At 40.6% G+C, this 24369-nt stretch overlaps 2 protein-coding genes across 3 annotated transcripts; both read left to right on the top strand.

The window, feature by feature from the left end:
* Window positions 1-881: 881 nt before the first annotated feature.
* On the top strand, window positions 882-8704 carry enpp5 (ectonucleotide pyrophosphatase/phosphodiesterase 5). The gene is made up of 4 exons (XM_044377298.1): window positions 882-1109; window positions 2846-3743; window positions 5019-5195; window positions 6684-8704. The coding sequence occupies exons 2-4, from the start codon at window positions 2870-2872 to the stop codon at window positions 7085-7087; spliced, it is 1455 nt and encodes a 484-aa protein (XP_044233233.1). The 5' UTR covers window positions 882-1109; window positions 2846-2869; the 3' UTR covers window positions 7088-8704.
* A 1159-nt stretch (window positions 8705-9863) lies between these two features.
* clic5b (chloride intracellular channel 5b) lies at window positions 9864-23013 on the top strand. 2 transcript variants are annotated; one of them, XM_044329802.1, is made up of 6 exons: window positions 9864-10568; window positions 18378-18487; window positions 18587-18712; window positions 19361-19467; window positions 19806-19987; window positions 21345-23013. In XM_044329802.1, exons 1-6 carry the CDS (start codon window positions 9999-10001, stop codon window positions 21507-21509), a joined length of 1260 nt encoding a protein of 419 aa, XP_044185737.1. In that variant the 5' UTR covers window positions 9864-9998; the 3' UTR covers window positions 21510-23013. The 2 variants fall into 2 exon arrangements, with proteins under 2 accessions (XP_044185737.1, XP_044185738.1); XM_044329803.1 differs by lacking the exon at window positions 9864-10568 and adding an exon at window positions 14439-14846.
* The last annotated feature ends 1356 nt before the right edge of the window (window positions 23014-24369 follow it).

The following is a 24369-nucleotide window of genomic DNA, read 5'->3' as shown; positions in this document are numbered from 1 at the left end:
GACCTTGGGAACAAACAATCTCATCTCAAGGTGAATTTATTGGCTGCGTGTGGAGCTTTCAGTCATATCACAACATCTTCATCAGCTGATAAAGCTACCCAGTAGTCATGGAATTATGGATGTACAGTTTTCCTAGTTTTTCTGAGCACTTCATGGACTTTTATCAAAATTGAGTTTCTAACTTTATTCTTGGCCTTGAAATCAGCAAAACAAAAAGAGAACAATCTCACCCTGAGGCCCATGTTTTTATCAGTTGTTTCTGTATATTTCAATCATAATCATTGATGAAAATCATATTTGGCTTTGACAGCAATGACATAAAGCTAATAAACTGTAGATAGAAGAGAATTTAAATAATGCACTGAGCAGTGAGCATTAGTAAAGGGACATTTCTCTCTGCAGAGATGGAAAAGCTTGTCAGTAGGTTAGAAATAGTCCCACTCTCACCATGCAGCCACATTATTGAGATGCCATCTTTCTTTATGACACAAGGTGCAGCCAGACTCTGAGACGGGACTTGACTGACACCTTGTGGACAATGTTTGTCATAGGCTGTATTTGCAGGCTGGCTAAAGCATTGCACTGTTTCAGCATTATTATAAAGATATAATTGCTGACGGAATTAAAGCAGCAAGTTCACAATTTAAGAATAGAGCATTATTAATATGCAATCTATATATTTGTTAATGTAACTGTCCTCCACATAGACAAATTTCATTTAGAAAAAAATAATGTTGAGTCATTTTTAAAAATCTTAGAGTGAAACGATTCCCACCTGATTGACACCAGGATGTCTATTTATAATCCCGGACCCCCTTCCACCCCCCCTTCATCCCACATTACGTCATAGAGACCTGTGCGCTTGTGGATCGCAGTGAATTTGGGGGGGATGCGGTTGTCCGTGAAGCCGAAGCATGCGCTTGCAGCAAACGCTGGACATCCTGTTGTCTTCATATGATCTGGTTTGCGTTAACGCATGCAAATAAACACACAGAAGGGTGAGAATACAGCAGGTTAATAGGCGGGACTTCCTCCGGGCACAAACGAGTCCGGCTGTTTATCTTTGGTGTGCAGCGCAAGGCGAGCCCAGTGCGGGATCAGATAACAAGGTAAGCTTGTTGACAGCACAATATCTTTGCTTGTTGAAATTGCGCATCAAAGCTCATCTCTGTTCTGAATTCGCCTCAGTCAATGCACTCATGTGAGATGGACTTGCAGCTAATGTGTGGCTGTCTTATTGTTGCGGACAGAGCTGCGTGTTTTAGCTGTTAGCATTGCAGCACCGGGCTCAAATACGGATCCTGTGTCATCTTTAATGTGTCTGACTGTTATTAAGAAGGCTGTCATGAAGTCATTTGCACGTAAGTCGCTCGTGTAAATGCATTTCAGTCGTTATATCCACAGTCTGACACATTTCCAATGACATCACTTGTCTCCTGACCTGTAATGTCTCCAGAGCAAATACGTTTCTCTGCCAAAGTGCTTTGTTTAGAGAAGCTCCTCTCTAACTCCATGTTATAGGTGGATAACAAAATAACAATAATATTCTATGGCAAGACTAGATATTGCCTTGGTTATTTGCGAACATGATAGAGTCCAAATTGAGTCCATTACTGATGTATTTCATTTATATTATAACTTTGCAACTGATTGTTTTCATTATTCATTAACCGATGGATTCTTATTATAACTAATATATTAATAATTTCACACATACAAAGTGAGAAAATACTGAAAAGGTCAATTACAAGTTCCCAGAACCCAAGATGACATATTTAAATTGCTTGTTTTGTTCAATCAACAGTTCAAAGCCCAAACAAATTCAGTTTATAATGATGTAAAATAGAAAAAAGCAGCAAATGTGTAGAATTTTAGCTTGAGATGACTTAAATGAGTAATTGATTATCAAAATAGTTGTTGATTAACTGTTTAATGTGTTTAATATAATCAATATTGCCAGGCTTTCTGTGTCTTGCACGGCTTGTTGACAAGGAAGCGCACTGTGTGGAGTAAAGTATGTGGACACCTTAATAAAGTAGGTTGACCCCTGAACAATTACAGCCATTTGTAATTGATGAACATCTCATTTCCAAACTATGGCATTTATGTGGAGACGAAGTTGTTTACAGATGCTGGGTATTAAGGCCTGGCTTGCAGTCAGCGTTCCAGTTCATCATAACGGTGTGTGATGGGATCAGTCATATTCTTCCACACTGGACTCAGAAAAACATTTCTTTATGACACTGGCTTTGTGCACTGGACATTGACATGTTGTAACAGAACCGTCTTCCCCAAACTGTCACCACAAAGTTGGAGTTAGAGCTTGATTAACAGTCAATTAATCAATTAGAAAATTAATCAACAACTATTCTCTGATTCCAGTTTCTCATATTATGAGAATTTGATGCTTTTCTTTGTCATACATGATTGTTGATATCTATGGGTTCTGGACCATTGATTGGATAAAGAAAGACACTTGAAGATGTCACCTTGGACTATAATTGAGAAATGAAAAATGGCTATTTTTTATAAATCGATCAATTTATTAAGAAAATTATCAGCAGATTAAACAATAATCATAAGAATCGTTACTTGCAGCACTAGTTGGAGGCACACTATTTTGTAAAATAACATTGCATGCTGTAGCAACATGATTCCTCTTAACTGGAACCAGGAGGCGTAACCCTCCCAGCTGCCCTCAAAATAGCCCTAGAATCAAAATTCACAAAAGGATGTTGGCAAGGGTGTACACATATTTTTGAACATATGTTTCCAGATAAGTCGGGTTCATTGCTTACTCAAACTCACATAGTTCTTCCTAAGAAGTTGTTGTGTTTGATTTTAGGTTGAGTCATCACACACCATCACTATGCTTGGCTGCTTGCTGCGAGGAGGCTGCAGTGCTCTGGTCTGCCTGTGGGTCCTGCTGCTGCCTCTGGTCTCCCTTCATCACTTGAACCAGCAAACCACCCAAAGTGTGAAGGACCGACCCAAGCTGCTGCTCATCTCCTTTGATGGCTTCCGCTGGGATTATGTTGACCGGGTCCCAACACCAAACTTCCACAACCTCACGGTAGAAGGGGTGACGGTGGAGCAGGTGCAGAGTGCTTACATTACGAAAACCTTCCCCAACCACTACAGCTTGGTGACGGGGCTGTATGCTGAGACGCATGGCATTGTGGCCAATGAGATGTTTGACCCCATTTTGAACCGGTCCTTCTCCATGGAGACGGACAGTATTTATGATTCCCGGTGGTGGGAGGCAGCAGTGCCTCTCTGGGTGACCATCCAGAAATCTGGAGGGCGGAGCGGGGCGGCGATGTGGCCGGGGTCTGATGTGAAGATCCATGGCACATTCCCCACTCAGTACCTCCCATACAACGCCTCAGTCCCCTTTGAAACCCGGGTAGAATGGATTATTGAGTGGTTCTCTGCACCCAAAGAGAAGGCCGTGGATTTTGGAGTTCTGTACTGGGAGGAGCCAGATGAGAGTGGGCACATCCTGGGACCTCAGAGTTCCCTCATGGATGAAATCATCGCTGGGATTGATGAGAAGCTAGGCTTCCTCAGGAATGAGCTAAAGAAGGCCGGGCTGTATGAGAAAGTGAACCTCATAGTGACCAGTGACCATGGGATGACGCAGCTTTTCAGTGATAAGATCATAGAACTGGATGAATATGTGAGCAGAGACCTGTACACCTGGGTGGATAAGAGTCCGGTGGTGGGAATATTGCCCAAAAAAGGTATCACTTTTAACATCTGTCACATTCAACAGCAGGAATAGTTTGACATTTTGGGAAATATCATTTGCTTTCTTGCTGAGAGCTAGATGAGGAGATTGATACCACTTTAATGTCTCCATGGTAAATATAAAGCTATAGCGAGCCTGTGGTTAGGTTAGCTTAGCACAAAGACTGGAGGCAAAGGGAATCAGCTAGCCTGGCTCTGTCCAAAGGTCATAAAATCTGCCTACCAGCACCTCTAAAGCTCACTAATTAACCTGTTATATCTCATTTGTTTAATTCTTACAAAAACCTATATAAAAACAATTTTATGGGGAGTAGGGATGTCAATGGTTAACTGTTATTCGGTTAACCACAGAGAATATTTTCAACTGGTTACACATGTCGGTCTGTAGGTTAATTTGCATTCACACTCCGCTAACGGCTTTGCTGCTAGCTAGCTGTCTGAGTTTAAAAAATGAAGCTCGGTATGGGACCATTTCCTACAGAAAGGCAATGAAGTCAAATGTAAATTGTTTATTAGTACCACCACTATACTGTACCACATTAAGATCAAGCACCCAGCTGCCATGTCCGAGGATGGCTCGCAGTCGCAGTCGCAGTCAAAGATCACATCGCTCCTAGCCGAGCGTAGAAAGTGTGATGTTCGCCAGTCTGAGGCCAACATCCAGTTGGTGTGTCGAATGATTGAGACTGATATGCTGCCAATCAGTGTGGTATAAGGCGAGAGATTGAAATAGCCAGTTCGGTACCTTGTGCCCGAGTACGTTATGTCATCAAGAGCTACTGTGAAAAACAATTTGAGGAGAAGGATGAGCTAAAAGTCAAGCTAGCCAGGGCAAACAAGCTAGCTCTGACCACCAACTGCTCTGGTTAGTTGCCAGTTAATGGGTGTTGGTCTATTGAACACAAAATTAAATAAAACTGACATCCCTAATGGGGAGGTACCTCTTGGCTGGGTGCAGTGACTTCCTAGCTAAAATGCTGACTTTTGCAAGAAAGTGAATATAAATGTATTCCTCAAAAGGTTGAACAATTTCTCTAATGTTTTTGATGTAATTTATGAGGAAATTTGATTAAATTTAGTTACATTTGACCATTTTCTAATAATGTAATGAAGGTACATTTTAGTGAATGTGGTGTTTAAATCAAGAATCAAATTCAAATTTTCAGTAGTCTTAGTTGTACATATGTATACATACAAACAGAATGTCTCAAATGTTGACTTTCTTGCTTTTTTGCTACTTATCCTAAAATATATCATCTGCCTTGCAGGGAAGCTTGAAGAGGTGTACAGTAAGCTGGCTGATGCAAACCCATACATGGTGGTGTACAAGAAGGAAGACATTCCCGAGCACTTCCATTATCAACACAACGCCAGGATCATGCCCATCCTCATAGAAGCCAAGGAAGGCTGGACCATCGTGCAGAACAGGACCGCACCCTTCATGAGTATGTTTTCACACCTCATAAAGCTGTGTTGAGACAATATATTGAAGTTTGTGGCTGCACATATGAAACAGGTTTTTTTCAGTTGTTTTAAACAGCAGCTTCAGTTGGCTCTATTAATAGCTTCACAGGAGATTCTTCTCAGTCTTCAAACCAAAATAAGCTCATGTTACACCAGCTGTGATTAAAGGGGACCTATTATGCTTTTCTTTATGTTCGGTCATATATGTAATGTTACAATGTCGTATGTCAATGCTAAAATTGACCAACATGTCAAATAATGAGGTAAACGTATGTAGAAGTAATCCCTGTGAGCAGAAAGCTGACCAATCAGAACAGAGTGGGCTCATCATGAGTTGGGCCTTAAAGAGACAGGAGCTAAGACTGCCTGTTAAGAGACAGAGGATGAACTGAGGGGCTGTATAAAGGGCCATAAGATAAATAAGGAGTTTTTTGATCTGTGAATCATGCAAAGCTGCTCAAGTGGAATCCAACAATAAAAAATATAGAGCTGTAAATGAGCATAATGGGTCCCCTTTAACAATGAAAGGCAGATTTGTTTTTTGTGTGGGTTTGGAGGTCATTTTTGCACCGCTTCCAAGAGCATTTATTTTTCTCAATCCGGTTTTCAAGCAGGTATTTTTTTCCAACAGTTCCTCTTCAGATTAATGATCTCAAAGTATGTACTACAAAGGGCAGAGGGCTTTTCACTGGATCCACAGACTACACCAGCTAATTTTTCTGCTTAATTCTTCCTCTCTGGTTGAAAGCTTGTTGATCAGTAAAATGACCCGGTGAAGTCTGCGGCTGGAAGGAAAACCTTCTGACTCTGTCAAAGGTTGTTCCTTTAGCTGTGGACTTACAATAGAGCAGTAGGTCTGGATGATACTGTCTTGATATTTGTAACTTTGACTTTATTAGTCAAGCAATGGCACCCTCTGCTGCTCAGTGCATTACAGGGCGAGTACTGGGATATCAGTGGTTCTAGTGTAGATCCTGTCTGCATTTTGAAAGATGTGGGCATTTACAAACAAAAAAGGTGCTTTTTTGCATTATGGGAAATGTAGGATCCAGTCTTTTTTGGGCTTGAGTCATACAATGAATTAAACGTCAGCATATCTTTGTCTGAGATATGTAATAGAATGGTGGACAAACATCAGTAACGTCACTTACTCAGAAACACGATGGCACTTACACATTTACAGAGCATCAACGAGCCAGTCTAAGCTTTGAACAAAGGTGAGGATGTCTTTGTGCTTAAAGTTTTGTTTGTGCATTGCTGTGATTGATTTAGCAGTAACCAGTCAGCTGGGGGAGGCAGCGATGGTAGTAAATCATCAGATAGATCAGCTTTATCCTATCACATAAATCGCTAATAAAAAGCACTGCCTATGAATGATGCCATGTGGAAACTGGAGCTACAATGCAAAAATAATTAATATCAGTATTGCACCTCCTTATGCAACTACATTTCTTGTCTTCTCTCTCCAGTGGGAAACCACGGCTATGACAACACCTTACGTAGCATGCAGCCTGTGTTTGTGGCGCGTGGGCCAGCCTTTCGCCAGAATTACGTCAAGACCTCCATGCGCTCTGTTGACCTTTACCCTCTAATGTGCCACATCCTGTCCATCCACCCTCTACCAAACAACGGCTCCCTCTTAAACGTTCAGGACCTCCTGTCTGTGGAGCCAACTCCGTCCGCACCCAGCATCCCTCCCAGGGTCAACGGGCATTCCTACGCCCCTGTTGTTGGTTCTCTCCTTGGTGTGGTGTTGGTGGTGGGCTTTCTGGTGGTCTACATCAGACAAGTGACGCTCAAACAGCTGCCCTCACTAAGACACAGAAGCAGGGAGATGTCACAGCCCTTACTGCAAGAGGACTTGCACCTGTAGCTGAAGAAACAGAAAGGATGGCAGACATAAAAGAAGAGGAGGTATTGCTCCCCAAAGTAGTCCACTCTGTCCAGAAGCATCCCCTATAGGCCTCCCTTACACCACTAAATGCCACTGTGCTGCTCTTTTTATTAGTTGGAGATCAAGGGAATCTAATCTAACCTCCTAATCATGTATAGAGGTGCTTGCTTGAGTGTAAGGGAAATGTCTGGGGTTTGCTTCTGGTGCAGGCTTAATCAAGATAATAAACCTTTACATGGGCTTTATAGTGGCTTTGCTTTGATTGTGAATTTTACCTAATATCATCTCATCATTTTCATTGTCACTCAATGAGTAAATATTCCAAGCGCAGAGTGGAATTTTAACCTGCGTTTCTGGAAAGTCTGAACCTTTGTTGGCCAAAACCATGACATGGATAGCATTAAGGTGTCAGTCTGCTCAAAACGAACTAGCTTGTACAACGTGTCGTCCGAAGAACATCTGAAGGCAAAAGCACACCACACTCAAAAAGCCTGCTGTCATAGAGAGGCAATAATTGTTGAAATGGGGATGACAGCGCACACTTTCAGACAATCTTTCTTTGATGGCATTCATAGTGTTGTGCTTGTTTGTACATAGGAAAACGTAAAAAATTATGTAAGGAATGGAAAAAAAAGGACGGCTTAAGGGTTCAACTAAGTTCAAACTAGGTTTACTCTCACTTCCACACAGACGGCCAGTTGCGTGAAGTGGGTGTGATTATGTGGTTATTGGTTTTGGAAAGTTACATGAATTGTCAGACATAGTCCACCCATTTCCGACATCTGTAAGGTGTGAAGGGAAGTGTGTCTCAGTTGCTATATAAACAATCTGAAAAGCACTTTGTTTGAAGCAAACTGACACCTTAACCTGTGACAGTAATGGACAGGCATGGACATAAGTAAATTTGGTTTGTATGACATTTTCAAATCTATGCAGAACAGATTTGTATGTCTGTAAGGTAAAGAAAGCGAAAGTGGAAATACAAATACTGTGATTAATCTTTAAAGTATTCAAAATTCAACTAGTGTCAGGAATTATGGCTCGGTTCAGACAGTGTTACTTTTGAATGTTTCCTGGAAGCAGATGTTCCACTGAAGATGTGAAACTCACTCAATGTGCCAGGCTCATATGTGTAGGTCATTCCCATGAGCCGATCACGTCATGTCCTCGCTCTTTTAGCAGTCAGTTACCATTAGCCTTTTAACTTAACGGAGAACATCTCTCTAAGGTGTGCAATCGTTTGTGTGTTAGTTTTTTGTAGAGTTTGTGTTGGGGGGGTATATTTCTGTATAGAAGACTGTGTATCACCCTCCTCTTTATTTGTTGACTGTCATAACCATGTCCATTTGTTGGTGAAATGTGAAGTGCAATTGCTATTGGTCAGTATTTTGTCTTAGGGATTTTAAGGGTTTTGTTGTTGCTTGGTTGAGAAGACTATTTCGGCATGACTTGCAAGAACTGTTCCCCTGATTTGCACTACAGGATAGACATGAAACAGAACGAAGGGGCAGTAGTTGGATGCTTTTTAGGTCATGTATAATTTGCACTTCTTGTTCGTAGTTGCTGTTTGAAATAATGAAAAAAAAGAGTTAGGTGCCTCTTGCCAAAAAGCTTTTTAATCAGCATAATCGTAGGAAGACAAGTAGAATCCAAATCAGTAAATTATTATGCCAGTAAATTATTCTAATAGTTTTACACCATATTTTAAGAAATTGGTTCAATTTTCTCTTTATGCTTTTAGATGCATTAACGAATACTTGTGCCCATAAAATGACAGACATCACTGTGATAATATACTTTTTACGAAATTTAAATTCTTAAATTGAACGCATTTGTATGGAAATTGTTAATTTTCTGATAATTGTCTTATTTTATGAAAGAAAAGTGTTGTCTGATAATTTCCCCTGACTTGTTGACAGAGAAATGAAATATATCCACAATATATTTGCATAATTCATTAGAAGTTGTTAGAGAAGAATGAGATCAGTTGAATACTACCTTGGATTTGAAAAATGGATATTTAATATCATTTACAAATTAACTATCTTTGCCATGTAAATGCATTTAAAGAGTCTTCAGAAATTAAAGGGACTTATGTGAAACTGAAAGCGTTTTTGGATTTTCTTTGTGTGTAATTGTTTGTATATGATGATTTAGCTTTCACACATGTTCTGTTAGCCCACACCATTTATGTCTTCATTTTCCTCAGACTGATGCCCGTAAGAAACAGAAACAGTTCAAGAGATATAATTCTGAGGGCTGAAAAAATCCATGTACCTTGTAAAAACAGCAACTTATATTATTTGGTGTAAATAAGGATTAGAAGTTGTTAGGACTTTGACAAATTAATTACCATTTAAAGTGAAATTTGTGTAAATAAGGCAAGCTAAACTCTTACTTTCCAGAAAAGTGAAAGAGTCCTGGTGATTTATTACGACTTGAGAAGCTTCTGTTAATATGGAATAATTTAACAGAAGTGAAAGTTGGAAAAACCCAAAGGCAAAACATAAGTTGTCCCATCTTTTATTGAAGTTTGTTGCCTTGAAATGTAGATTTTTAAAACACTTTTCTTCTTTTACAGTGTGGGACTGAACAGGCTTTGATAACACAGAAGAATAGACACATTTTTAAAAAGTAAAAATGAAACATTTAAGTGTGTATCTGCTTAGTGCACTCACTTAAACTGAAATCCCCTCACTGCCTAAATGTCATTGAAGGAACAGGCCTCCGCCTCTGCATAAATCACCTGTTAACTTGCAGGATCAAAGGTCTTTTATGAGTTATCGCTGGAATTTGCTCAGTCAGTCAGAGGCAGGCGGACTGTGTGCCACCATTTCTGCAACACTCCTCCAGGTTAAACCCCAGGTCTGCCAAAAAAACACCAGCAAACATGGACAATACGTATGACATAGGAGCTGTGCATGAAGGGCGCCGTGATGGAGCTGAAAGCCCCGACCGAGAGAACTCAGGTGAGGCGAAAGAGCAGCTGGTGCAGGTTCACACCTCTGCGGAGGCAGAGCGCAGCTCTCCGGACTACATGGACACCAGAGACGCGGATAAACACAGCAGCTCGTCCTCTTCATCAAGCGACGACGAAGAGGGTAAACCAGAGAAAGTGGCAGAGGAAAAAGAGGAGGTGAAGGCCGAAGAACTAAAGATGGAGCCAGAGCCTGTAGTGGAGATAAAGGTGGAGGAGGTGAACGGCGAGGTTCACTCCGGATCCAGGCGCTCTTCTGCCTCCTCAGCGTCCTCCCATGACCCATGCGACGACCCGCCGAGGATCCTGGAGGAGGATAACGTAGAAGATGGTATGATGATGGCGTACACTCACCACAGTACTGAGTCCAGCCCGGAGGAGTCTGTCGACTACAGCCTCAAACCTCTGGAGAATGTCACCCTGGATGAGAGCAGCGCTGCGCCAGCAGATCCGAGCCTACCTGACATCTCTCTGTTTGTCAAGGTAAGAGCAGGTCGAGCAACAATAAAGTTGGTTTTTACTTCCATCAGTGATGAAATAAGCACTGTGCATGAGATTTGCCAAAAGGCTCCTTGAAGCCATGGTGTGTATCCTTCACTGTGCTTCTGCGTTGGTTACTCAGGATTAGGACATAAAACACAACAGTGAACATTTTAATTCCAGCTGGACGGTGTGAACATGTGTTTTACTGTTAATTTAGCCCTTGAAAAAGTTCAGACAAGTTAACATATTCTACATTTATTTTGGAATGGAGCAAAAATGATTTATGATTGCAGCCAGACAACGATAGCTATATTACAGGTTATTGGGGGCAATTATGACAATAAAACAATTAGGCTCATAATATTTCCTCCTGTGCATTTTACTTGAAATGTAAGGATATCTTTCTTTAAATGTTTTCTTTAAATATAGTTCAGCAGTATTGCAATACCTACAATATATATGACATAACATATTGCAATTTATCTTCAACCCCATCCAATAGTTAATTGGAAACATTAATCTGTTTTTGTGGATGTAGGTGACCTGGCCATTTGTTAAATGCCTGAGCCGGAAATATGGTTATTACACAATAATAGGTGCTTCTTAAGTCATAAGTCACATGTAAAAGGGTTTTTTTTATTATTATAACAGCGAGATGTGATAGTAATTGTATAACATAATCTCAAGCAGTGGAATATGGCATTTCACAATCACAGTTCAACAACAACAAAATCAAGACATTGGACTTTCCTCGTGTAGGTCATATTTAGTACACATTTTTTTAAGAAAAACACTTTTTGAATATGAAAATCAAAACCTAAAAGAAATTGTTCATAAAAAAATTGAAAACATATCAGCTAAGTGGTGTAAATACTCTATTAACTGAAAAATAGCAATGTAATTATATAGCGAGAGCATATGGTGGTGCATGTGGTTTTAGTCTGTGGTTAAGAACTAATACACTACCAATATTTCTAATAGTTACCAGGAATATGTTCAGCAATATTTTTTGATGCAGAAATGTCATAGAAACTGTGATCTCAGTGTATCAGGACCTTTGTCGGTGACTTTAATCTCAAGGCAGTCTGATGTAATAATTAACTTGTTTACTGTAGGGCCATAGAAACCGGGGGTGAACTCCATGCTTGAGCAAATCTCAACTGTGTGTTTTGCTGCGTTTCTGATAGAGGAAGTCTGTAAGGTGTACTATCGGTACACGCAGGGGTCACTTTGCTGATTGGGAAACAGAGATTGAGAGTCCGTAGACTGGACTCAAGGAGTTCTGTCTGAACTCACCAAAGCCCTTGAAACACTGGTGAAGTATATTAGTACAAACTCTTATAGCAGTCATGTCTTTTTTTTTTTTTGACATTGTCAGATAAAAATGTATGTATGCAATCAAAACAGTGGTGCTGCAAATGAGCAAAAATAATTGCTACAATCTGACTCGGATGGCCAGTTCTTAAAATAATCCTTCTAACAGTTGTGGTGAAGAGTGGAGCAAATTCCAGAAAAAGCATTAGCCTCTAGCTTTGCCAAACCCAACAATATTTTGCTCCATTCCATGAATATTGCATTATTATAAGAACAACATATCAAATGCCCATTGTAACGACTTTTACCAAGGGAAAAATTGGAAGTAGAAATAATAAATGAGAATGTTATGTCTTTTATCAAGTCATACAAAACCTTATTCTTCTAGTCTAGAATATATATATAGTCCTTGCAACTGACCTTTACACATTTTCTCGATAATTAGAAACAACATTGGTGATTTGGGAGTTCAGCGGAAACCCCAGCGCATTAACACATTTACGGTACGAAAAGGACAAGATCACATTTGACACATGCAGATATACTATCTAGATCTCGTTATATAACAGTTATGATAAACACAGACCAGAGTTCACCGTGAAATTGACAACATACTTGGCCCTGGCCCCTACTCCACATACCACCCCGCCCTCTATCCACTATCTGGCCTTCCTATCCGAGTGAATCCGATCCGCAGGCGGATTTCCCAATAGTTAAATCATCAACAATTCCCATAAAACAAGCTGTGCTGTGCTATAAAAGTAGGGAGGAGAGTTAGGAGATCATCTGTTTGTGCTGAAAGCTTACGAGACTCCTCCCCTGCTTTCACAGAGAGGAGAGGAGGAGTCTCATGAGGCCAGTAAAGAATAAGCTTCACCTACTATCTCAAAGAGGCATTTGCACCTAATGTTTCTATCTTATATGACAACATGGCTAGATAATACTTGCTATAAAATCTAGTACTCACTATTAAAATTTGGACAGCCATAATATCATGTTCATATTATGCATCACATCAAAGTACAGAAGATAATGAACAAAAGACAATACTTGTACTGGCAAGATTTTGGGGTCGTTGCAAGAGGAGAAAAAGAGTTCAAACGCTCCCTCTCTCCACTTTGGCTCAGGGAAGATACAAAATGTCTGTTACTCTTTGATTTTTGGGTGAATGATTAGCCCACCAAGTCAGTGATTTGAGCCTCCTTTTGTCTCAAGAGGACACACAAACCAAGGCCATTTCTCCTCAGCCTTTCATTACCATCAAGGATTTCGAAATGCCCAAATGAATAGTTTGAACTTTTGGGAAATAAACTTAGTCACTCTTTTCCAGCACAATATCACTGTTATATAACCTAGGCTAGATGTCTCCCCCTGTTTCTTGTTTTTATGCTAAGCTAACTGGCTACTTGTTGTAGCCTTACATTTACCAGGCAGATGTGAGACTGGTATCGATCTCCTCGTTCTGACTCTTGGCAAGAAAGCAAATAAGCATGTTTCCCAAATTTAGAACGACCGCATTAACGATCATGGCAATCAGCTAAATTCAGTGTCCTCTCAGGTTTGTAGTGGTAAAAGATGCAGGAAATACGGAGAGAACTCATTATCATGTATTGTTTTCATCGTGTGCTTGCTGTGAAGCTTGTTGAGACTGTAACTTTGATAAAGGCCTATAAAAGTCAACTCGACTCTCCCTCAAAACCAACAATAACACATTTAGAAACAACTCAACAGTTTTCATCCTGAGCACTGAAGAAGAACTCCTTCTTCCACAGCGGCCCAGTAATTGGTTTGTGCTGTATGTCGGTATGACTGCCAGGAGAGGGGGCTGCTCTATAAATAGAAACAGTTTTGAAAAATTAGCTCATAGCAGCCCCATCTCTCTCTCTCTCTCTCTCTCTCTGTCTGTCTCTCTGCTTTAATCTGGCTCGCAGATTCTCCGATGAGTAATTTCTTTTGGGTACATCTCCCAGTATATCTCTGTGCCTTTCCTAGTGAGGCGATTAGTGAGTGCCACTCAATTTCTTCGACGTGTGCTGATGGAGAGTTTTTCACGGACCTACCCGCTTTTATTTTTGTCTCCCCATTTAGCCCCTTTCCTTTCAATTCCTGCATTAAAACCCAAAGACAAGAATTAATAATTCACAGAGGAATCTTCTCCTACTGGTGATCCAATATAGCCTGCCTTATTCTGCCGGAGTCAAGCAAGTGTGAACACGAATTAAATATGAATGCTGCCACTCAGGCACTCAAATACTGACACAGACTGCCACAGAAAGTGACTGAAAGTAACTTTTTTTTTTAATTTAATGGGATTACTTGAGAGTGATGATATAACAGTTTATGATGTGTTTTTTGGAAATGTCTCATTGGAAAAATAAAGCAAAGAAAGGGCATGTAATGATAGGAAAAATAACAAAATGAGGTTATCAAAGTTGGAAGAGAGGGGACAAATAAAAGATGAGGTGATGGAGGAGGGGGTGGCGGGTATCAGTGGTGGGAAGAGAGAGAGATGGGGCTCCACCCCCTGCTATAGACTGACACCTGTTTTCCACTTTGTGTCAGTGAGAGCTTGCTGTGCTCCCCATCTGTGTCTAAATCAGAGCACGGGGCTGTACCTGCCACCTGGTCCGACTCTCAGCCTTCCCTGCAGGACATGAACAAGGAAGAAAACTGCCTTTACGGAACAAGAAGTTGTTGGAAATCTTGAATTGGGGACTTGAAACTGAAGGGGGAACAGAACCAAGGCAGCTTTTTTTTTTTTTTAGGTGTGAGGGATCACTGGATAATCTCAGAGGGATATCTCAGCTTTTTTCCTCTTTTTCTAGAGGATGTAGACCTCTAAGGATAATAAAAGGACTGTAGTTTAGAAAGAAAAAAACAAAAAAACAAAGTTAACAGCCAGAACCAAGCGTCATGTCCACTAACGGTCAAGACAGAGACCCTGATATCGAACTTTTTGTCAAGGTAAGACAGAGACAGAAGTATTCCAGTATATTCTAAAGTTCAGTTTTGATGAAAGATAGAGGCAGTATAACAGCAGGATTTTCAGTGTAGCATCAGTACCGCTATGTGTTGTGGAAAGTCCATGTAACCCAATAGCAGAGGTAGAGTTACAGCAGCACTGGTACACTGCGCTCTATGTTGACCCAGGATTGTTATGACAGTGACACTGAAGCTTGCATCAGGCACTGCTGTGGTACCATTACTTCATCTCATACACAATTGCAATTGGCTAAGATGCTGTTTTTAGATTTGATTTCGCAGTACATGGTGGGATAATTCTCTTGAAAATTAAAGAAAGTGCAAATTTTCTTCACTCGCATCCCATTAAATCAACCACTGTGTTTTTTCATATTCAAGTATTCCTGGAATTATTTTTTTTTCTGCAAGTGTGAGTGCCACCTTTAGTCGATACAGCCATGTTGTTTTGCTGTCTATAGAGTCCCCCCCTAGAGAAACGTTAGAGGCAGATGAATGTACCTAAAGCAGGTGAGGTGGAAGCTTCTGTGATGTGCTGCCTGGATGCACTGACCCAATTAGCTGGTGTGAAGGTTGCTTTCAGCCAAATCACCTCCTAGGAAACCAGTCAGCTTGGTAACCGAAAGTTCACCGGCACTGACGACATTTTGCGTCACCATTCACAATGTTCCTCCGTTAAACAGAAAAAAAAACTGTGCTAGATACTATTTTGATCTCTCCATACAAACTCAAAACAAAATCTACACCATATGTTTTGTCAGAAGTTCTGAACTGTTGCTATTTTTATGCAATCAAACTTACCATTGGCTCTATTAAAGTGACGTGTGGAGCCAGTTTTGATGCACAAACCTTATATAAAGAGTGGTTTCCATAGTAGCTGCAACCCTGATATTATTTTTTCCCTGCCATCTGAGATGTGACCTAGATGGACAGAGAATCATCCTGCATGACTGCAACTCCTCTAACACACTCAGCCCCACACAGAAGTTATTCAGAAGACTTTTGTACAACCTGCTCAAGATATCATTTTTGGGTTGAAGCATTCTGTGGACTACTAGCTCGTTTTTTTTGCACTTAAGGAGAGAAAAGATCTACATATATATTGTAGAAAAGCATGTAGCGGCATGAGCACCGACTATATCACTATATGTCAGTGCCCCAATTATGACTCTGGTAAATAACCTTCTAACTTAAGACAGATACGTAAGAGATTAACCATCATAACCATCAGTTTCCCTACAGTTTTCACCAAAGAAGCTGAAAAACATCATTGTGTTAGTCATTTGTAATGTGATTAAAATCAGAAGTCTATAAATTCTAATACTAATTTTCAGTAGTGGCATGCTGTGATAAAGCTCAGGAATTTGGAGAACATGGTACTTATTGGACAAATTGCACAGTAAAGTTCAATTTAATAAAATAAAAACATTTAAATGGCTTTCATAAAATGCTTTAGATAAGAAAACTGCACACTGCAATTGGAACAGCAACATATAATTTACTCAAATTATTACCCTGAGCCTTGTTATCTGATCTTTTTATTGGAACAAAGTCCATTTGTACAGATGAGCTGAACGAGTTAATGGCCAAATATTGCAGTATTAATGAATTGCAAACAAATTTATGTACACAAGGAACATAAAAACATGAGGAATCATTTTGTATAAACTGCCTTGGTAAGATGAATGGCGCACATATGAAGCATGAAGCTGCATTGCGTCCAGCTGATCCTCTCATCATCAGATCGCTCAGCAGCTCTAAGCACTCATGTGCCTGCAGGCCCAGTTGTGTGAGACAGCTTTTGTCCTCCGTGTTCTAGATGTTGATTGGCTATTATCTGCTGTGTATTGTGTTACCGCCGTGCCGCTGAGGCTAGCCATAACAATGCACTGACAGAAGCATCACATGCACTCGGGCAGCATGACAGCAACTGAGCATCAATGGCTGGCGTGCATACAGTTGGCTCAGCTACTTTTAGACCGACATCTGTGTTTTCTGGTGTTTGCTAGGAGCTGTGTACAACTGGGCGCATGTGCTGTGTGTGCTTACAAAAATTTGGCATCTTTGTAACATTGTAGTATTATCCATCTCAAGATGTTTACTATAAAAATCGTAATATTTTACATAGTAAAAATGGAATTACTTGTTTTTTTTAAAATAAACTGTGGACTCTGATCAACTTATCCCAGAGTCTATTCAATATTTGTGTACTTTTGTGCATAATAATGTTTTAGCTCACTATGTTAAGTCTTCTTGATATGTAATATACACACACATGCACACACAGAAATTTATCTGGTGGTTTCTTGTTACACAACGTTATTTTAGAGACTCCCCCCCCCAAAAAAAAATCATTAGATAATCTAATTCAAATAATTAAATGAGGGAGACTAACTCCACTCGTTAAATCTCTGCTCAACCTGCTGACCTCGTGGTCAGTGCAGTTATTTTGCTGTGTGTTGTTGGTCTCTCTGTGACAGCGGGCCTACAGGTCTGACCCTGCACTCTGTGCCCCGGTGGTCAGTGAACCAGGTGATGGAATCACACTATGTATAATTCAGCTGGGCCAGCGGATCAGGTGTCACTGTCGGTTCTCTGCTGTGTATCCCTACATGCCGACACTCGATCTCACTGCAAATATATGATGGAAAGGAAGTGATTCTATCAGTTGTGGTCTGGGAAAAAAAAGTGGTGTTTCTGTAGGATTAAATATTCTAGAGTTATTGATGAATTTATCTCAAAACCATTTGGATAAATGCAAAGCTAACAGACAAAAGACAAGTTTGTTTTCTTCTTTTTGGTGTTTGGTAAAATGCTTTCACAACAACAATGTGCTGCTTTGGTTACAAGTCCACATCTACATGGAAACTATTAGGTCCAAGTAGAATATTACTGCCAGGTTAGAGTGCTGGCAGGTCTCCAGAGTGTAGATTTGCTTCTCTGTCCTTATCATCAGTTTGCAAAGGAGGTTTAAGGATGACGTATTTATGTGTGTTTGCGTTGTGTTTTAATTTATACAACCCATGATGCTTCTCTCAAGAACCTTACTAATCAAATAAAACTTTGAGATAATCTAATCCAAATAGTATTTGATTGTTAGTATCAGGGTTGCAATCTTGTGACCAAAGTGTCACATTTGATTTTCCCACAACAGCTGTCCTTGTGAAAATGAATGCAAGTTGTTGTAGCGAGCAGGGTGACTGTCCGTCCATGTGAACCTGTGACCTGATGCAAGACATTTAATCCTTTCCAGCTTTCAGCCTGTGACCACTTTGTAGAGGAAGACTCTGAGCAATTTGCTCCACAGGGATGAAGAGTGTTTTGAATAAAAGGAGCACAAGATGGAACAATAACAGAATCCTCTACACAGTGTATTGCAGTCCTGTGGCCTTACATTAAAGACTGTTGAGACTGTGAGGTATAGATTCAACTCTGTGGTCATTTTTCAGACAATAGCTGGTTCTGACATGTTTTCTGTCATCTTGTGTGTGTGTGTGTGTGTGTGTGTGTGTGCAGGCAGGCAGTGATGGAGAGAGCATCGGCAACTGTCCCTTCTCTCAGCGCCTCTTCATGATCCTCTGGCTCAAAGGAGTGGTGTTCAATGTCACCACCGTCGACCTCAAGAGGTTAGGATATACGGGGTTGTAAGCTCCCAACACAAAAACACACTTACGCACTCGCCGGGTTCGTCATCACACACACTGCTCTTTATGCGTCCTCTGCAGGAAGCCGGCGGATCTGCACAACCTGGCTCCGGGGACACACCCTCCTTTCCTGACCTTCAATGGAGAGGTCAAGACCGATATCAACAAGATCGAGGAGTTCCTTGAGGAAACGCTCTCTCCTCCAAAGTAATTCAACAGGACGTTTTTACAACACATAGTTTACAGTATCAGATTATATCACTGACTACACACGCTGCTCTTGGCTAGATTTATTTTGTTTCAGCAGCACTGTTGAAAGGGCAGGAAACATTTCAGGCCAATAAAAGATGAATATGTGCTGTTTTTGAAGAGGACTGATGTCAGTGGATATGATGCATATAACTTTGTTGTTTATGGCTGTTATAAATCTGAGTAAACATTATGTGTGTCTCAGGTGTTTTTTGCACAACGGGGGTGCAAAGTAATTTAAGTCTTGAAGACTAAACTAAATTAAAGGATATCAAATAAGAATCCATCCAATTTTGGAAAAGGCAAAACAGTTACATATTTTTTTGTGACTGTCATTCCAAAAGAAAGTTAGAGCCAGTGTGTGAGCACTTGCAGAGAAAAAAAACGGCAGATTAACTAAATCTTTCTTTTATTGCCTGTAAAGTTTTTTACATTATAAATGGACTTTAGTGTGAGAAAGCTTACGGGGTGGGCGGCCAACTCGGTGTGAGTGTGTGTAACATGTTTTCAGTCTGAGCTGAGCTCCAGCCCAGGTGTTAATACTATCCAGATGGTTTGGTCTGCCTCTCTGACTGCGTCTCCTGACTCTGTCCCCCGTCTGCTCAGGTATCCCAAACTGGCGGCCAAGCAGAGAGAGTCGAACACAGCTGGAAATGACATCTTCGCCAAGTTCTCAGCCTACATCAAGAACACCAAACCAGAGGCCAACGCTGGTGGGCTGCTCATTTTGTGCCATTTACACTCGCAGGCACACACAGACACACACTCAGTAGAACAAGATGGAAAAAAATACATGACTGCCATTTTTACATTCCTCCACTAGGTAGTAGCAGAGTCCAGTATTTGAGGGTTGGACTCACTGAATTTACTTTGCTGCCACCTAGTGATATTATTAAGTACCAGCAAGCACAAATCTTTTCTTTCTGCATTGAGGTATCCACAGTTTGAGAGCCCACAATCATGCACTTATCATATATAGATTTAATTATGTCACTTACCCTGTGACAATATTGCATCCATGCTTATGAGTGTTTATGTATTGTGTCTTTAGCTCTAGAGAAAGGTCTGAGCAGAGCCCTGAAGAAGCTGGATGACTACCTGAACAGCCCCTTGCCTGATGAGATCGATGCAGACAGTATGGAGGAGGAGAAGGGCTCAAACCGAACCTTCCTGGACGGGAACGAGCTCACTCTCGCAGATTGCAACCTGCTGCCTAAACTGCACATAGTCAAGGTAAAGAAGTAATGTACATGCAGAAAATAACAGGTAACACTGAGAAAGAGATGATTATTTGATTTATATTGTCTTGGATGTGCATGGATTGATATGGACCCATGTTTAAGGCTATAAATCCACTCATAAATGGCAGTCCTGGGTCTAATATGACAAATAAATAATAAAATTGAAGAAAAATTAACAGCTAAAACCTGCAGCCTCACAGCAAGTGACTGGCCTTCTCAGCCTCACCTAACTGGAACCTACCACAGGCTTGTTACAGCAGGGTGAGCTAAACTGATACAAAGCAAACTGATACAGAACAACAAACAAACGTTGATGTAGGATTTCTCTGTTAATGCTGATAATCACAATTTGCTACGGTCACACACTCACAGCCATGAGTGCATCAAATTTAACAGCATGTGTTAGAGCACCTAATGATGCACACCTGTTATCACTATCACTGATTAAACAGATTAATTAAACATCACAAAACACCTTTTAAAAACATCACAATAGGCCTGAAGCCCTTCAACAAAATATAGTACTGTGAAACACAAATGCATTCACTTATTTGTACAACATGACTGACAAATTAATAGATTAACATTGAAACTTTGGACTTAAATTAAAGATTTAACACACAAAAAGCAGGGCTCAGTGTAAAGGGAGAGGAGCAACCTATACACACCATAAAGACATGCGATTTTTAACCACACTACCTGCGTGGCTCTAGAGATGTCTGTGTCCACTTTGGTCCAAACTGAAATATCTCAACAATTATTGGATTGATTACCATGAAATTTACAAAAATGATTCCCAGAGGATGTATACTAATGTCTTTAGTGATCCTCTGTCTTTACCTCTAAAGCCACCATTAGGTTTACTTTTATTTTGTGAAGTGTGTTCACAACTATTGGATGGATTGCCGTTAAATGTGGTACAGATATTCACGGTTCCCAGCAGAGGAATCCTCTGACTCTTCCTCTTGGGCCACCAGTGGCTCATAGTCACTCATCCGGTGAAATGTTTCAACATCTGCTGATGGATTAACAGAAAATTAAGTACAGACATCCGTGGTTCCTAGATGATGTAACCCCAATAACTCATGTGATCCCTTAACTTGTTGTCTATTGCCATCATCAGCTCAAAAAAATGAAAAAAATTCCTTCTTTAATTTATTAACTGAAAAAGTTGTAGATGAGGCATGTTTAGGGAATGTAAATTGAAACACCTCGTAACAAAATAACTCCTAGAATTGATATAGTTTGACTGTATTAGAGCGCCCAGGGGTGGATTTTAAATATCTGATGATATAAATTAAGTTTGTCTTTAATTCACATTAAATTTACAGCTTTTCCTTCTCTTCTAGGTTGTTGCTAAGAAGTACCGTAACTACGACATCCCCTCAGACATGACAGGGGTGTGGCGGTACCTGAACAACGCCTACGCACGTGATGAGTTCACTAACACCTGCGCCGCTGACTCTGAGATCGAGACCGCCTACAAAGATGTGGCGAGGAGACTGGCCAAGTAACTCGTCTACCGACCCAAGCTCAAACAAAATAAACTGGCAACAAATGACACAAAAAACATCACTTTCAAACATGCATGTGACTGTCCTCTTGAGTCTTCATTGGTGGCATTTTCAGGAACCTGAGATTATTCTCTGTCGCAGTAAACAGCGCAGATGTCTGTGTTAAAGGCTCATGTTGCTTTGCAACTCCAGATGTGATGGATTTCAGCGATTCAGTACATAGTGTATATGGTTTTGCAATCACAGAAACAGACATGGGCAAAAGAAAAGTGGAGCGGAAGATAAATCAAGCACATTTAAGTTTATTCACAAGTTCCAAACCCGATTCAAATTTTGCTGCTGTGACATAACACTTTTCACTCAAACATGATTGTGTCTGTCTGTATTTATTTCTCATAACACAAAGCTCCCTTTCATACATACTCCACCGGTCCGCGCGGCCAAACATTTTACTAGCTGCTGATGTCAGGGTCGTTCACTTTATTTATTCCTAAGCCCACAGAAGTCTAGTCTGACTCCAGTGTTTATTATTGAGCTCTGGCTCCCGGGGAGACACCTTGATTCATCTATGATTGATGACTGATGCTAATTGTTTGCTGAATATGACTGTTGCAATCTGCAGATTCATTTTGATTGTTATTCAATTGGTGTTGCTGTAGTTGTTTTGTTTCCTTGAGCTTATACATTTCTTTAAAAAAAAAAAATCACTCCTGCTTCTGAAAGATTGATTTTGAGAGTAAGTCTTAAAGATGAATTTAAGAAATACTTTGATATGCTCAATGATGTTAGTTCAGAAAGAACAAAAATTATCTGACAAGGGCATCCATGGCTCAAAACGAAGCTTGCTTCTGAATTGTTTGCATGCATGAATCTCTTTCTGTGTTGATATGTCTTGCTGATATAGAGCTTCTTTTTAAGATATGGAAAACCAGCTGCCTCAACTATGTGCCTTTATTTGGAAGTATCAAAAAATCCATGCCAATGTCACTGATGGACTCATTATGAAAAATGTATTGCAGCCAGAGCTGAGACATTTGTTTTGCCTCGAGCTATTAGTGTTCAGTCTAGGTATTGATTTTGTCTTAAGTTACACATGATATTATGGATGGAGAGAGTATTTATTTAGCAGCCCAATCAGGCCTGATTAGGTAGAGCCATTAGTGCTGCGATGAAAAGCGTCTTCCAGGCCAGGTCCGCAATGGTCAGGAGCCCTGCCCTCCAGCCCTTCATCAAAGAGACATTTCCTCCGCTCTGAGGAGTCGATCAACATCCAGAGCCTAAAAGTTCAAGTTCAAAAGTTTCATTGTCCACGCAGAGGAGGATGGAAATTTGTCTTGGGGCTTATCGTCTTTGGCTTGATGTCAGGCTGCAACTATAGCGAGACTTCCTTGAAGAACCATAAGGCTCTTGTGTGGTTTGGACAAACATATGATATGAAATTGGAGCATGATGACTGAGAGGCTTGCTCATTGCGAAGCTCTACAAATAAAATAATATTTTCACAGATCTGCTTCTGCCTTTTCTTTTCTTTTCCAGCTAGGTGATCAATCAACACTGATACTCTCTAGGTTGTCATGAAGAGAGAGGTGAACGGTTTGTCTGAGTGATAGCAAAGGTGCCTGGATCCTGGTCCTGAAAAGGGTTAAGTGTGCCTGACTGAGTTGATCAAATCCAGTGGTGCAGGTCTGTTTCTCCATCCGTAACAGTGAGCGAGAGAGACTGAGGAAGAGAGAAAGAAGGAGAGAGAGAGAAAGAGAGAGAGAGAGAGAGAGAGAGTGATGACCGTTGACAGGCTTAAATAGAGGCTTCCATGCCAGGGATCAAACGCCATCCCTCTTCTCCACTCTCTCATTAAGACGGAAAACCCGAGCGCCGCCATCCGATCTGTCTCCATTTTTCCTCAAAGGAGTCTAACTTGAAAGATCTGCGCCTGTCGGATTTACAATGGTGGGCGAGTGGTGTTTACTGAGACACGGCCTTGCCAGAAACAACAGTCAAAGAAAATAAATGGAGCCTGCCTAGTGTTTCCACAGAAGTAAGGAAATATGGAGCGAGACTTGTGCCTTGCTGTTTGGTAATTAGTACCTAAACATCCCTGTCCTTGGATCCCATCGCTCACATCCAACATTTCTGCAAGCTGGATAATATACAGTGGAGCATTAACGTCAAACACGTCTGGTCATGGGGCCTGGCACGCCACATTAATCTGTTATTACACTCCCAGTGGATCTACCAGTCGCTGGCCTTGGCCACCATAGCACAGTCCATATAGGCTGACAGGGACTCACACACAGCGTACTTTTATAGCCAGGTTTAGTAAACCTTCTCAGCTCAGGCATAAATTGTGTAAATTGAGTCTTGCTTTGAGACCTGAGCTGATTAAAACAAACTGGTGCATTTGACGTGTGAGGACCTACCAGAAACAGACCTGTGATCCAATTAAGGGCCAGACCCATAGTGTAAGAAATACTGCCATATAGCCCTCAATGCCCCATGCAAGTACAAGTCAAATTTAGCCGCTGCTTACCATAGATATTGCACCCATGAGACAGACACATATGTTTCAGCCTGAGGTGAAGTTTGATTTTACCTCATACTGTCTCGCTATTTTAGAAGAAACGCTATTTAGTTAATGTGTTATACATGTAGTTTAACTGCAATAGCAGCAGAAAAGACTTCATTTGTTTTGTAATGTTATACAGTTTCCCCTGCTAGGATTTTTTTTTCACACACCTGATGGGAATGTTTTGCAAGTATTCAGCCATAATTTGGAAAAACTGAAACTTTGATTAAAGTTGAGGGACCACCAAAATTAATACAATTCATCCTGAAAGGGGGATGATCATTTGTACCAAATTGG

Source organism: Thunnus albacares, chromosome 16 (genome assembly GCF_914725855.1).
Source record: "Thunnus albacares chromosome 16, fThuAlb1.1, whole genome shotgun sequence".
Lineage (NCBI taxonomy): Eukaryota > Metazoa > Chordata > Actinopteri > Scombriformes > Scombridae > Thunnus > Thunnus albacares.
The sequence above is the reverse complement of the archived record's forward strand: the minus strand, read 5'-3'. Positions and strand labels throughout refer to the sequence as shown.